Raw genomic sequence first — 16,618 nt, forward strand, 5'->3', positions numbered from 1 at the left:
CCAGAATGTATGGAGTGTTTACTAAATGCCATCGTCTGCCTTGTGCTTCACACGCTTTTCGCCATGTAATCCTCACAACCACTGTTTCAGGCATTTCTGTTTTCTCTTTCTGTTTCAGATTATATCCATTCATTTGCAAATTGATAACTTACAGTCAGCTATTACTACCCCTCAAATTAGGAAATGTAAGATTTCTCCTGGGTTTTTTCTTGAGATGATAATATAATTGCATCATTTTCTCATTTCTCTCCACCATCCAAGCCCTCCCATGTAACACCTTACTTTCTTATAAAATATCATCTCGCTTTCACACACACACACACACACACACACACACACACACACACATTGTGTTGTTCCTACATAAGTAAATGCAGGCTGCCCAATCCATATAATGTTGTTTGTGTGTGTAATCCCAAATGGTTAGCCCTGAAAACATATACATCAAATTATCTGTTTCTGAGGTTTGGCACTTAGTACTAACAGGTGGATACATTATTACACTGTCCACTGCCATGAGAGGGACAATTTAGGTGTTGGAGTTAGTGGTCACATTGTTTCCTCCAGTGCTTCTGACGCTGCTACCAGCTCTGCACTTCTTAAGTGTTCTACTGCAGGATTTCCAAATCAAGCCTTTCTGTTAATTAGGCATAATGGCAGTGCCTGCTTTGGGGATACTTGAAAGGCTGAGGTAGGGAGGCAGCAACTTAAAGGCTAGCCTAAAAAAACACAAGAAGGCTCTGTCAGACAGAGACCACCACAGAAAACCACAACCAAACAGGATGCAGAGTTGGAGAACCCAGTCAAAATGGATATATCTATAAACTCTTCCATGCCTAAGGTTTGGGGAAAATTGCAGAACAGGGTACAGAAAGATTTGCAAGGATCAGAGAATCAAGGAATTGGTGTGAGATCTTGGCTCCTGGTAACATCAGAAGCAACACCCATAATGTCTCACAAAATGGATATGCAAACAGGAGCTGAACAAAGACAGCACCAATGGACATGCTAAGTAGACGGGAAAAGCCCAGGAGACCACAAGCCAACACAAAGAACTGCAGACAACTGAGGAAATCTGGGAGCAGGAGAGGTGGTCTCCCCAGGCAATGGCACACCAGTTGGTTGTCCAGTGCCAAATGGTCTGCCCCCAAAACAAACACTAATTAATATTAATTTAATTAATATTATACATACTAGACAGGAAATATTTAGGACTATACATATGCAGGCAATAACAACTAGCAAAAGAAAAGTAGTGAATTTTTTCTTTTTTTTTTTTTTTAAGACAGGGTTTCTCCGTAGATAAGTCATGAATTAGAAGGAGAGTGGGGAGGAGGATGTGGGAGGGTTTGCAGGTGAGAAAGGGAAGGTAGACGTGTAACTATATCATAATCTCAAAAATTTAAAGAAAAAGAAAAAAATGTCTTTCATACCAAAGTTAGAAAAACCAAACAATGGCAACAGCAAAAACCTTTAAGGTCGGTCTTGAGTGCAGTGAGCTTCACAGACACATCGGCTCCTCCTTGGTCTTTTCGAGTCTTACACACCACTGCCCAATTCATCTTCTTCAAGCATCCTTCACTCATATCTCACTTTTGCTTATGGAATCTAGGTTCTAAAATCTTCAGTGACTTTCCCTATTCAACAAAAATAGCAAACAGAAGCCTAGCTTCCTGCTCTGAAGAACTTCCAGAGTATAATAAAGTTTTCCTATTTCAACCCCCCACCCCCTCATCCCACGCCCAATGCCAGCCTGTTCTTTCAGAATGGTAATGCATTTGCTCGCAGAAGATCACTGTGCCCATTTATTCGTGCCAGATAGTGCCTGGGTCTCTGGCAAGAATCCAGATCTAGACTGAAGCTGGAGGGCGGGCCTCTGCCGTGGTCTTGATCACTCTAGGTATACTAATAGTGTGACGACAAACAGTTCCTGGCCTGGGCGTCAACCGCTCTTTGCTGAGATGATAAAAGAAGGATTTCTACTCTTGTTCACTACGACGCTTCTGTGCTATATTTATTAAACTTAGCACCGATTAGTGTCTCACTGCATCCCCTCATCAACGGCAGTAGTGATAACAGAAGCAGTATCCAACAAGGATGCCCGCCCATCTAGAGTCTCACTGACAGGCGGTTTGATTCTCCTCACAGTATCTTTTTGGCCCGGCAGCAGTATGATCTGGTATACGGGAGAAATCCAGGACTCATGATTAAAGGGGCTTTAGTGATTTTTAAGCATCTATCCAGGAGACATGAACATCCTTAAAAGGGCTAAAGATCAGATATTTCCTGCACGTGACACATTCGCAGAGCAAATCCCTGAACCCCGGGGTTAAAAGGGACCTTAAAGGCCCCCTTTCATAATCACTACGGAAAAGAGGAAGTCGTTTTTGTGGATGGTGTTTAATTAACTCGGTTTTTCTAAGGGATGAAAAAGCCCTATCACAGTTACAGATCTGCCACACAGCATCCCTCACTTCCAAAATTGTTCCCTGGTGGGGATTTCTGTTACAATGTTGTAGCTAATGGAACCGAGCAGAGCGCATCTCAGACCGGAGAAGCAGCAAGCGTGCTGAACCTAATTTCATCAGACACTGAATGGTTTTTATTTTCTGTATGTGTTTGTTTGACATGAAATTATTTTCAGCAGTAATATGGCAGGGAGAATTCATTCACTCAGCAATCAATAATTGTTTTAAGTTCTCCGAGTTCTGAACACGAAGCTATAAAAATGTGAGCTCTGCGAGGATTGTGTTTTAAGATGGCCAGGAGGCCCTCTTACCTCTGTAAACCTGGAAAAACTAACCACTAGGGCTCCATAGTAACCCCTGGGAAGAGGATGTAATACATTTTCAGTTCTTAGTACAGGGGGCAGGAGGGGTTACACACCACTGCAATGCTAATCCTCAGGGGTGGAAGCAGATGTATCATTAAGTCTGGGCCAACCTGGGCTACATAATAAAGATCCTCAAGATAAAAAAATCCAATATAGAAACACATGACTGATGTTCAGTAAATGACAGTTATAGGTATTACTAACTACTATAATTTGAGACAATTAAGAATTTTCAGATGTAGACTCTAGATTTTAAATGTATATTTTTAATATATGTATATATATATATATATTAGTACAAGGAACGAAAGTAGACTATGTTGGACAATGAAGGGGTCTAAAGGGAAGGAATGGGGAGAACAGAAAGGTAATAAAGAAAAAAACAAATAATGTGTTTCATTCATGTGTAAAAGTAAGGGACAATTAAGAAATGAAATTTGAATACATTTCAGGAAACTAACCGAAGTTTGGAGAATACTACTAAATGCACACATCAATTTTTATATTATTTCAGAAATATGTGCTGAGCAGAAAAAAGGAATTTTTATATTCATGTTTTTCTTCTTTTAATTTTATCTCCATTTAAAAAAAATCATAGAACAGCTAAATTGCACTGATAAAGCTCATTTTATGAAATTTAACAGAGTTTAACTGTTCCCAAGTTTGAAGGTTTAAAATAGCTTCCATTTTGAGCAAAGAAAAGGGGAAGTTTGAAACATCTCTGTCAATCATATAAAAGATATTAAATAAATACAAGTTTATGGGAAAATTAGGGACTGTGGTTTGACCTAGGATGAGAAGAAGTATTTCTGAAGATGCCCGTAGGATGGATGGGGTGGTCCATCAAACAAGGCCATGCTGGGTGATGAACCAGACTCGCAGAGGAAAGGCAGATTAGCGACTTCATTCTGAAAAGAACGCCATGGTCCAAATGTTTTGCTATTATAAACGTATCTGGGGATATTGCCATCTACATGGAGCCTTTCCCACGGCAGTCTGTGGCTCTTTAAAGCTTTGACTTAAAGGTGCTTCTTGAGTCTGTCTGTCTGTCTGTCTATACGTTTACCTAGGAGACATTAGTGCCCAAGAGAAAGGGAAATGGCTTTGGTAGGAGCTTGTAGGAAAGCAGGGCAGCACAAAGAGGGCAGCGAGCTGCCTGAGGGAAGGGAGGGAGCACAGGGCTGCAGAAGCAGGCTTAAATACTACAGGCTGACCCATTGCCACGCGTTGGTTATCACTACGCCTCCGTGAGAAGAAAAATATGTGGCAACCTGCTCAGTGAAAGAATTGTTAGGAGAGCATCTTCCCCTCAGAGAGGAGATCAGATGGTGTCTGTTCAATTCAGGGCCACGGCATGGAAATATGGGGCAGGCTTTACAAGAGAACATTGGCTTTGGTGATAAATGCGCATGCATTGTTTCTGGCTACACACTAGCTGAAGGGAACCACATGTTACAGGATTTCAATAAATACCAGCAAATCCTTATTTTTCTTTCACGCTGTTGAAGTTTTACCATTTATTTTTGTTCCCTCCCAACGTGACATTGGTTTTCTTTGCTGCGGAAAATTTAGACTGTCTTATTTAATACGCTCACCTATTCATCAGCATGGATAAGTCCTTTTACACATGCCATAAACACCCCGCCCTTCTGGATGCCTGTTGTAGAGCGAGCACTGGTACTAGTGAGAAAAATAACTAGACAGTCGCATTGTAAGGCTGAACCATGGGAAGAATTTTGTCTGTCTCATCAACTCATGCTGTCCTGTACATAGATAGAAGGCTTAGTGAACTCTGACCTCTGATGCCTTCTTAGCAACCCTGATGGAGGCATCATATTTGCATTGTTCTGTTCCACATGAATGTGACAAAATCGCCCCCAAAAATGTTCTCAAATTCATGATATAAAGAAACAGGTATGATTTTTGTCCATATAACCCTGTCCAGTGATTTTTGACTCAATGCAATGCCAAAGCAGTATTGAAATCTAAGGGAAATAAGCTAAAGGAAGTGTGAAATGGGGTTGAAGAGATGACTAAGCAGTTAGGAGCACTGGCTACTCTTCCAGAGGCCTGGGTTGGCTTCCTATACCCAGCAGGCAACTCACAACCAACCATTTGTAACTCTAGTTCCAGGGGATCTGATGCCCTCTTATGGCCCTCTTCGTGTACTGTCTGCATGTGGTGTTACAGAGAAGCACACAAGCAAAATATCCACACACACTAAAAATAAATAAATAAATAAATCTTTTAATTTAAAAAGTGTGGAAGAAGGAAAGTCTAAATTTAAGTGGCTGTTTGGGGGTGTATACCACATATTTTAAAGATAGAAATCTAATCCCTATAGTTAACACAGGGAGCATGGAGAATTTTAATGTGTTCCTACTTCCCTGAATTTTAATATTCATCTTCTGAGACATTAAGTATTGCTTGGCTCCTTTACCACTATGATTTAAAATCATGGTCGCTGATTCCCTTTGGGGATGGGAGGCAAGATGGCTGAGTAGCTGTAGGCCCAGTGTAGAATTTGAATAAGCAGCCAAACAAAAAAAAAAAATGGCTGCCAGTTGCCATTTTGAGCATGTGTGTTTATTGTTGCTATTATTTGGGGGATTTACTTATTTTTATTTCATGTATATGAGTGTTGACCTGTTTGTATGTATGTGCACTGTGTGCATGACTGATGCCCTTGAAGCTAGAAGAGAACCTTGCATCCCCTAGAGCTGGAGTTAAAGACTCCGGGTGTAGACCACTGTGTGGATGTTGGGAGCTGAATCCCAGTTTTTCTACAAGAGTAGGAAGTGATCTTAGCCCTTGAGCCTTCTCTCCAGGCCCTTCTTTTGAGATCTTCAAATGGAACAAACCCAGGTGGATTTGTGAGGAACCAACACAGTGAAAACCACAGCATAACAGAGATTTGTTTTTCATTGTTTTATAAGTATCATTATCAAAAACTGTTATAGATGTGTATATATATATATATATGTGTGTGTGTGTGTGTGTGTGTGTGTGTGTGTGTATTCATTGCCAGTCTCTTCATATGACCATCCTTGATATAACCCCCAAAAGACAGTTTCATCTGAGGTTGGGCTTGTATAGCTCTTCCACAGCTTTTCAAACACATGAAAGGGAAACCACTGCCCATACCAACTGTACTTTTGGCTGCAAAGGAACGGGCTTGTCTTTATCATTACTCTTGATTTGTACTTTACAGCTCTGCTTCTACGCTTTCAGTTCTGCTTTTTTTTTTTTTCCTTCTTTTGCTAGGGCTTTGAAATTCTCAAAGGATGTGGCTAACGGATAAGCCTAATACTGGGTGGATAAACTGGCCTTTCTGGAAAGAATACGTTAGTCATTCTAAAGAATACTCAACTCTTTGCCCCTTTAACTGGCAAGAAATAGCAAAAGGTGCATCATCTACAAAAAGTAGTGTGTCAAAATCCCTCAAACTCTGAGAGTAAGTCTCCCACATAGCAAGCTTCAGGCCAGAAAGAGCTACATAACATGACCTTGTCACCGACAGAATGACACAAAAGTGTTCATTCCCCACTTTTTTTTTAACTATATGAGGTGAATTTGGACAGGATAATGACATCGTTATATTTGCATTATAATGTATTAAACTGTTTTCTTGATGTGTCTCTCCTAGTCAGTCTTAGAAGATGGAAGTATACCTACTGTGCTTCAGAGAATGTTAAAACCTGCAGAAGGATACAGCATCAGAACAGGGTTATAAGGCAAAGTACCAAATACAGTTGTTTCCTGTTTTCCCGCAGCCTCCATAGTGATTGGGAAATGGTGGTGTGAGATGGAGCCCTGCCTAGAAGGAGAAGAATGTAAGACACTCCCTGACAATTCTGGATGGATGTGTGCCACAGGCAACAAAATTAAGACCACAAGAGTAAGTCTACTTCAAATACTGCATTCATGTCTCAGATTGTACCATTTGCTTTGCTCTTGCATTGGCAGCAGTCTGAAAAGCTTTGAGTGGGACAGGAGGAGAGATTTCCTTTATCAGGACATATTCTGGATTGGGTGTGTCAGTGTCCATCAATGAATTGAAAGTTAGAACCTGACCTTTTTGCATGGTGTAGTTCTTTATGTTACAGAATCACAAATAAAGCAAGGGAGGAGGCATCAGTAGGGTGGTTACTTGGGGAATGTATCTTCCAACCACAGTGCTCAGAGTGATAAGCACATGGCTTGCTTCATTCATCCAGGTGGTATGCTGAAAAAGACTGTGTTTAAGTATAATTATGTTTAAATGAATTTTAATGACATTTTAGAGAAATACAAAGAGATTGATAAAATTAGTAATTATTCCTTGTTTCTCTGGTTAAACCAGGAGCTTCCTAAAATTTATGAAGTCCGAAGTCTATAGGTAATGTTGCCTCATCTTTTAGAATTGACCTGTGTTATACTGCAATACAGGCGTGGGGTGATGTGGCTAGGCCAACCTAGCTAGGCCAATCATGTAGGGACTGAAATATGTCTGGAATGTGAGAAATCTAAGGGGAGGAGGTGAGTGGAGTTCTGGATGCTTAAGAGGGATTATTTATTCACTAGTACAAGGGCATGAAAATAATTTAACAGCTAGTATCATCCTATGCTGTGTATTCTCAACTGTCAGCATATCAGCCCTGGAGAGTATGTGTGTGCCTGTATGTGTGTGTGAGTACCTGTAACTGGGTTCATGTGCTTTAATTTCTTGGCGTTTAAAAGTGCTCTTTACCAGTTTGAAGTCTACATGATAAACATTTTCTCTAACAAAAGGTTATTCAATTTCTTTATTTTAGCTACTACATCATGAACCTTGATATGATCCTTCTTCTCAATATCCTCCTGTCAATTAATAAAAATGATCTTTACAGCTATGTGGTACAGAAATCAGTAATAAAGTTACATAATGCTATACGAACCACTCAAGTTCTCACATACAAAACAAAGGAGTATCAAAAATAGTTACTCATATGGACTATAGCGGCCAATAAATGGCCATAATTCCTTGACTTATGGTCAAGAGGGATTTCTGAACCACCTTAGCTTATTAATATGAATCCTCGTGTCTCTGAATAATTCAGCACAGGTTTTTGCCTCACATTTCAATTAAACACTTACATAAGGAAGCGTCGAGAAATGAGGCTGGCTCGGGGAACTTATACTCCAAAAAATTGTTTTAATTAGCTGATGGAGGAGGCCAATTTTGGCTCTGGTTATGTTTTCTCTGAAACATACATGGATGAACTAGAACACTTGAAGCTACTCTGAATTTTTGTTAGAGTCCAATCAATTTTGTTTGGAACAAATTATTTAGGTGTCTTATGTCAAGGCTCAGTCCTTCTTCAAATAGTGACTGATGCCCTATATGGAAAGCACCCAATGCTCTCACAGTGGCTAAGAATCCAAAATTCATTAATAAAAATTAACCCAACTCAAATTATTTCAGTATTTAAGTATAGAAAATTCCATGAATACCAATTCAGACTCTTTGGAAGATAGACTTTGTACTAAAAATGAGAATGAAACAAACTGAAAAATGAAAATATCCAGAAATAGTTCATGATACTTTTTTGAGCACTGTCCAACATTTATCCAAATGCTACCTCTATTTAACCACCCGGCATGTTGTAACACACCTCCAAACTCTTTTCACTTTGAAGGAGGCTTGTGCAGAACCTGATCATTGTAATTGAGTTTGTAGTGGCTGTTTGCTCCACCCTTGGTGCACAGAGATTGACCCAGGCAAATGAAGGAACAAGAGAAATAAACCATGGCTGGTACTGCTTTGAAAGTTGAGGGTGTATGTGTTCTCACACATCTGAGAATTCTCAAGGCTACTTTCAGAGTGGGCAAAGCGGACACTGAATAAGGCTGTGCTTTATAAACACTGAGAGAAGCAGACATTATTCTCACCTTTTCTCTGCTAGATTCCTAAGAACTCCCAGATTGGGAAAAAAGACTCATTTAAGCAGTAAACACAGCCATTGAGCCCAGACAATCGTTCATCCAGGAGCCCACATTCAGAGCAGACTAACACCACCTCTTAGATAAGATATCCCCCCAAACAAGGTCCATGCTAATTTTCACACACTACCGTGTATTTTTCCCATGAGATTACATGTAGGCCCACCCATTTCAAATACTGACTCTAGCAATTTGAATTTTAAAGTAGTTTAATTCACAGAGGGACTTCAATCATTACGAGTTCAATTTTTATTGTTATCTAAGAGGTAAGAAACATAAAAGAACCTACTCATTTTCTTCTTATATGTAAGATTGGTTTAAAACGAACACTGCCCACTATTTTATAAATGAAAAAGGTAAAAGATATTCTAAACTCCTAACTGTTAAAATGACAAGTGAACATTTCTTTTCTCTTTGTTTTGTAGTTTAAACTTATTTAGATTTATTTATTTGTATGCGTATGAGTAATTTGCCTGCATGTATCTCTGTGCACCATGTGTGTGCCTGGTGCCCACGGAGGCCAGAAGAGGTTATTAGGTCCCCTGAAACTGGAGTTACAGATGGTTGTAGACCACAATGTGAGTGCTGGGGACAGAACTCGGATTCTCTGTAAATGCAGCCAATACTCTTAACTTCTGAGCCATCTCTCCATCCCCAGGTACGGGTTTTAAATGTTCTATTCTTGAGGTTAATTGAACACATCTCTCTACACAAGAAGAAGAATTTAATGGGGAAAAAAGCCTTGCTTTTTAGTTGACTATTATTCTTAGCACTCAATAAATTCTCAAATACTATTTGAAAACTGAACACAGAGAAATTGTGTTTCTCTAGATAGTGACAATGTGTTCACTAATTTGAAAGAACCACAGTTGATAGCCTCACCATTAGTCCCTGTAAGTAGCTCAGGAACCTGAAAATGCAACTTGCCTTTCCAAAACAACTGTAAGGGGGCTGAACCAAGCTTCAGGGAGCACTGAACTGAGCTTCCATGGTCCAGTTGAAGAATAAAAAGAATAAGAATATGAGCAAAGAGGTCAAGACCATGGAGGGTTCATCCACCGAAACAGTTTACCTGAACGAATGGGAGCTCACCAACTCCAGCTGGACTGGGAAGGAACAAGCATAGGACCATACTGGTCCCTCTGAATGTGGTTGACAGTTGCACGGTTGGGGCAGGTTGAGGGGCCACTGGCAGTGGCACTGGGATTTATCTCTACTGCATGTACTGGCTTTTGGGATCCTATTCTCTTTGGATGTATACCTTGCTCAGCCTAGATGTAGTAGGAAGGGCCTTGGACCATCCACAGGACAAGGTGCCTTGCCCTCTCTTGGGATTGGATGGGGGTGAGATGGATTGTGTAGGGAATGGGAGGAGGGGAGGGAGTGGGAATTTTCATTGGTATTTTTTTAATTTAATAAATTAAAAAAAATAAACTATAAGAATAAACCCTTAATGGTCCCATACATAACAACTCTAAGGGAAGTGAGCATTTCTTTCGAGCTGTTAATTTAAATACTAACTCTAGGCCCAGGGAGATGGTGCAATTGCTAAAACAATTTCTGGGCAAGTATAAAGAACTAAAACCAGACTGCCACGCCCCACATTAAAAGCTGTGGTAACACATGTTTATATCCTGCTGGCCAATTATTCTTGCCAAATCTATAAGCTCTGGGTTAAATGAATGACCCTGTCTCAGAAAACACAGTGCAGGGGCCTAGATGAAGACATGAACCTCTGGTGAGCTCCATGTATATGTGTATACACACACACACACACACACACACACAGAGAGAGAGAGAGAGAGAGAGAGAGAGAGAGAGAGAGAGAGAGAGAGAGAGANTAATTGGGTTGATTAGCCTTTACGGTCTAGTTTCTTGAGTTCTTTATATATTTGGAGATCAGACCTTTGTCAGTTGTGGGGTTGGTGAAGATCTTCTCCCAGTCAGTGGGTTGCTTTTTTGTCTTAGTGACAGTGTCCTTTGCTTTACAGAAGCTTCTCAGTCTCAGGAGGTCCCATTTATTCAATGAGGCCCTTAATGTCTGTGCTGCTGGGGTTATACGTAGGAAGTCTTCTCCTGTGCACATATGTTGTAGAGTACTTCCCACTTGGAAATGTACTTTTGAAAATGTCTAATTTTTCTCTAACAGGTAAGGGAAGACAACATGGTGAAACAGATGATTGTACAGACTTGAATAAATTGTGTTTAGTTTTAAAAAAGTAAAATTTATACAAATACATTGTATATTGTGTTTTAAAGTACAGACGAAGGGAAAATGAGTTTGTAAGTTTAGGTATTTATATATAAAACAAAACACTCAGCAATTACACATTCAACTGCAAAAAGTTGAAACATTTATGATTCAAGTCCACAACCCCTGTTGCTCTTAATAATGTAATTTTTTTCAAATGGTGAATAATGATTAGTCAAAGTTTTAAAGTATAGTCTTTCCCACATGTACATGGTAGCTTCTCTCACTCCTGAGTAGTCCACACCTAAATCACGTCAGCACAAACATCTATTGATTAATAAGTGGATAAAGCAAACTGTACTATGTCCATAAGATGGAGTATTGTTCAACCATTCAAAGGAAAGAAGAACCAATGCATGCTACAATATAGATAAACTATGAACACATTCATCTAAATGAAAGAAAGCAGACACAAATGATCACATACTGTTTCATCTCTGTTGTGTGAAATGTCCAGATTAAGCAACTCTCCGAAGACAGAAAGATTAATTCCAAGGGGCTGGAGAGACGCAGATGAGGGAATGGCTGAATTGGCTGTGGTAAGAGATAAAATGTTTGGAACTCGGCAGGGTGGCAGTGGCACAGTCAGTCACTGGACACTTGAAACCCATCACGTCACATACATTTCAAGGGGTGAAATGATTTCTATGACAGTTAGAAAGAGAATTATCTTTTTAAATAAACTTCTTCTTCTTAGATCTTTGAGATGCCATCGATGTTTCAACTTAGTGGTCATTTTCTGAAGATCGATCCTGTAGGAGGAAATGGCCCAGAAACTGCAGAAGAGGCCTTCTCTTCCTCTGGTCAGCAGTGAAGTTTAAGGGTGCAATTTGAACTGTACTGATTTCATTGTGATTCTTTTCAGCGTTATTTGCAAACTGAGCTTGCTTTTCAGACTCCAGTTATCACAATAGGATTTTTCCTACATGTTCAGTGGAACACTAAAAATTCATTAGGACAGCAATTAATTCTATATTGTACAGAACTGGTCATCTATTTCGGGCCATGCAGCATCCCCTTCTTTTAATAATACTACCCCACAACCATTGTGACAACCCACAGATCCCTATCATGATTTCCAAGTGGCCTCAAGGTCAGGCATCATTGTGTAAAGAACTGCCCCCCTATTATCAGAAGACAGAATCTAAACAATACTTTGCACCATGCAGCAACTCCCAGAGTTTCCAAACTGAGCAGCAGTCCAAGTGCCTAGGCATTTTCACAAGCTTTTCCCATGCTGCACTTTGGTCTTGTCTGTACTTCCTTACCTGTCTATCTCATGGAAGACAGCAGTATGTACTGTTCTTCAGGGGTCCAGGAAGGCACTGGCAGTATTTTAGGGCTTGCTCCTGGGTATCTATGCCTGGAACATGCAGCACTTTGAGTTCTCAGCTGCTCTCATGGTTGTACCCATGTCTCAAAGCGGGGAGTGAAGAACCAATACTACAATGAAAAGACATACAAAACATAAAATTTATATATATATATATATATATATATATATATATATGTGTGTGTGTGTGTGTGTGTGTGTGTGTGTGTGTACATACACACCTGGAAATGGGATGTCAAGTGTTTTGAAGATACTTAAGATAAAGGGATGAAATTCAGAGACAATTGTAGTCAATTGGAAAGAAAAACAAAAGGATGAAGCTTGTAGAACATAGACTGATTGATTTCCTTGGGAAGAATCGATCATCTGTGGATTTGCTTCAAACCAGTGGGGAAAACAATAATTAGTGTGTCTTGTAAACCCAAGGGTTTTTTTTCCACTTAAGCAAGGAGATATTGAACCTTAAATTACACAACGAAGAATAATAGTCATCTTGTATAGTCACTGCTTTTGTGAGTGGCCAACACAATCCATGATCCTCTGTTGATGCTTTCTTGGTCTCCCTCAGATGATGACTTTCAACTTGACAGTTTTTGTCCATCCTAACTACCTCAACAATTCTTTTATATTTAAGAAAGAGAGGAATATCAGTTTTGACACCTTCTAGCTTCTTCACTAAAATTGTACCAGGTCTAAAATGTTTTGAGAGACTGTGACATTACACTTCTGATTTCCGTTCAATTTCCAGTTGAAATACAGAAAGGGAGGGAGAGGAGAATACCAACCTCCAAGGAAGTAATATCAAATTGCTGTCAAAATTAGAAAGCAATTGGGAGGGAAAAGAGGGGCTTTAAATATGGAGTTGTCTGAAAGGGTCAGAAAAATGTGCAAAGGAAAGATAAACTACTTCACACAGTGCCATTTCCCCCCTGAAATGATCAACGCAATCATTTCAGGAAGTACAGGTACGTGTCTAATTCTAATGTGTTAAATATCCCCAGGATTTGATGGCAACATGACAGAGTCTCCCAATCTTCTGTGTTGTGTTATGGAGGAAAGAGTTGGAAGAAAGGCAGTTTCAATTCAGTTTGGTGAATGTTGCTTTTTTATAAGATTATAAATCTTATTTATAATGTTACTTTATATTCTTTATGTGGTGGACAAGAAGACACTGTCAACCAAAAGTTATGTCCACCATTGGAATAAAGGAAATAGTGGTTTTAAAAAATCTCCATCATTGTAAGGAGAGAATTCAAAATAAATTTATGAAAAATACCCATGCAAATCTGTAGCTGGACTGAGCAATGTTTGAGTGCAAATTTTTACTATTGCTCTACCTAACTCTGAAAGACTTGAATTCGTTTGTACTCCTGGATTCAGGAAAATAATTTTCCAAAGCTATCACGAATTAGGAGGGCTTGGAATGTACCTCTGTGATACCCTGGTGTGCAGAAGACCACAGGTTTGGTCCTAATATCACAAGAAATTGAGATGATAAAGAACAATAACAATATTTCCTTAAGCTGGCTTCTCCGTGTTAGAGTGCTTGTTCATGTTCTCAGCCAGTGGTTCCTTGAGTATGCATATGTCCTTAACATTTGAATCTTTGGGTCCGTACTAAGATGCACTAAGTGGCATGTATAGATGTATAGGCATGTTCTTGATTCCCAGTTAACACTCACCATTGGTTGCTACAGTTTCTCATCTTTTAAAGGTCTTCCTTTGTTCCTCCACATGCATGGACTAATCTAGGCAATGATTACCAATGGCCACTCTTCAATGGCTTATAACAGAACAGCTACACACGGCCATGGGGTGATGACTTCAAATGCTCATCATAGGAGCAGAGGTTGATTATATTATTTAAGTGGCCCAATGCAACAAGAAAATGCTAGGTCCTGATTGAAAATTTATTGGTGAATTCCACACAGCAGTAGCGATGAAATAAACCACCTGTGGGACCCTTATTAGTCCAGAACCCATGGAATTGGATAGCGGTTGTATAACCATGAAGCCAGCTCTGGGTAGTCATTTCTCTAAGAATCTTTTTTCTTGGTTTTGACACAAAGGAGCTGAGTGAATTTATGGAAATATGGAGCATCTGTTCACATATTTTAGGTATCAATGGAAACCACCTGAATGAACACACTGAAATTAAAGACATCCTCATGTTCTGCATGTGCACATTTCTTTTGTCTTCATTTCTTACTTTTATTACTGAAATATCTTTCTTTCTTTTATTTCAGATTCACCCAAGAACCTAACAGAAGCATTCATTATACAAATAGGAAAAACAACCTGTGGAAAATACATTGCGAGGATTTAAAATAGCTTGCATACTTGCAAGCCAAATGGATCTCTCTTATTTGCACTTTGACTGGTTACTCAGAGTGCATTTGCTTTGTGAAACAGAGTACCCCATAAGAGACTCGGGATTTTTCTGGCAGCATCATGGGAAAAAGACTTTAAAAAAAAATCAAAACAAACGAGTTTTCTCAATGAAGTTTTGAGGATCACGAAGAACGATCAATCGTCTTCTAACTTGGAACTACCATTACTTTGTACCATTTGAAATATATGTATATATAATATTTTGAAATATTATATATTCTCTTCAAGAAATGAACAGTACCACAGTGCGAGGTGGCTGGTGTATCCCTTTTGGTTTTGGATGTTTGGTCGGTTTTGTTTTGTTTGCCATTTCTTTTTCTCTTGGTGAGGAAGATACATGCCCGTGTGAGAATCCAACATGGCGCTCTCCCTGGAAGGCCAGCTGCAGGCGGACTCCTGGAATCTGAGGCATCCTGACAACTCTGAGTCAAGAGCTTCCCTCTGCTTCTCCCTGGTGACCCAAGGAAGCTCGTCGTCTTGTTTTATTGCTTTCTACCTGTGCAATATTAGCATGCAAGCTTGGCTTACATAACCATACTTTATATTCGATTGATATATAATAACCGTTCTAACCTCTTCCAGGAAAATATTTTTAGAACTACTAGCTTTTCCACAGATAGGCAAGTGAGGATTCTTGAGGGAGCTGCTCCACCACGCTTTTAAGACCCTGGCAGGGTGGCAGGATGCAGATCCCTATATTAATAAGTCCTGTAAATACAATGTCTTAGGGCTTTGTATAGCTGTCCTAGACTGCAGAAGTGTCCTCTGATTAAATCCAAAGTCTGGCATTGTTAACCACTTCGTGCTGTAGTGACGCGTCTTATCAAGGCACCTCTTTCTATGTTTGATTTGCTTTTTCCTAGAGTATTCGCATCTCCTCCGGTGAGATAGGAAGGCTATGAAAGCAATTAGGTTTCCCAGTGATCTATGTGACCAAATGTTGGATAGCCCTATTAAAGTGGTAAATAACTTCTTTCTTAACCCACTCGTCCTCTGTGTCTGCCATTTAGTTTTACAGACTCTGCTTCGACCAAATCACAAGAAGACCCTGTTCATATTTGTAGTTAGCTAGAAGGTCTTTGAAACTACGGAGGCTACTATTGCCAACAATAAAATATTTTGAAACCTAGAAATTGATGAACATGATTGTAGCGATAAATCCAATGACAACTGGGTCACTTCCATGGGGGTCACGCTGGTAATTACATGGGGCTCACCCCCACCACGAAGTCATTTCCCCTGTCTTTTTGGAGTTGCTGAGCTAAGAGTAAACATCTTCCTGCTTGAGATCTGCTTTTCCTGGGGGAAGTTTTAATGGAACTTTAGACTCCTGTTACCGTGTCATCCCAGAAGTGCAAGTGTTGTGTTCTGTTTTCTCCCAAACTTAATCTCTGGCCTCTGTGTTGTTGGAGACTCTTCCTAAATCAACAGCACTGCGGCCCCTGACTCTGGACTCTCTAGTATCAAACCTTAAGTAAAACTCAAGATGCCCCTTTAACTCTACCTAAACAGCCTGAAGTTTGATTGAATGTGTGAACTGCTAACCAGAAAATTTGATTCTGTATCTTGAAGGCCTGTAAAAAACATCTAGAGAAAGAAATAGAAATCTTGACTGTAAAATTGACTTCCAAACAGTGTGGATTCTTGCTAAAAAGGGAATATAAAATTCATTCCAGTACCCAAGTGTGTTTGCAAGTGATAGCTACCCACTACTTGAGACCCCAGCACTTGAGATATGGAAAGGGGAGGGCTGTGAGGAGTTCCAAGTCTGCCTGGGATACAGAGCGAGACCCCTGCCCCAAAACAACAAAAATCTTCATTCCAGCAGTCCTTTCTGAGTTTTACATTG

General features: G+C 39.8%; 1 protein-coding gene across 1 annotated transcript in view; it reads left to right on the forward strand.

The window, feature by feature from the left end:
* Positions 1 to 16,244, forward strand: part of Tafa1 (TAFA chemokine like family member 1) — a 526,236-nt gene extending 509,992 nt beyond the window's left edge. The window contains exons 4-5 of the mRNA XM_050149345.1: positions 6,607 to 6,731; positions 14,625 to 16,244. Coding sequence (XP_050005302.1) covers positions 6,607 to 6,731; positions 14,625 to 14,642 — 143 coding nt within the window. The 3' untranslated portion in view covers positions 14,643 to 16,244. The remainder of the gene's footprint in view (positions 1 to 6,606; positions 6,732 to 14,624) is intronic.
* The last annotated feature ends 374 nt before the right edge of the window (positions 16,245 to 16,618 follow it).

This window comes from Alexandromys fortis, unplaced genomic scaffold (genome assembly GCF_014885135.2).
Source record: "Alexandromys fortis isolate MF-2015 unplaced genomic scaffold, M_Fortis_MF-2015_v1.1 scaffold_48, whole genome shotgun sequence".
Lineage (NCBI taxonomy): Eukaryota > Metazoa > Chordata > Mammalia > Rodentia > Cricetidae > Alexandromys > Alexandromys fortis.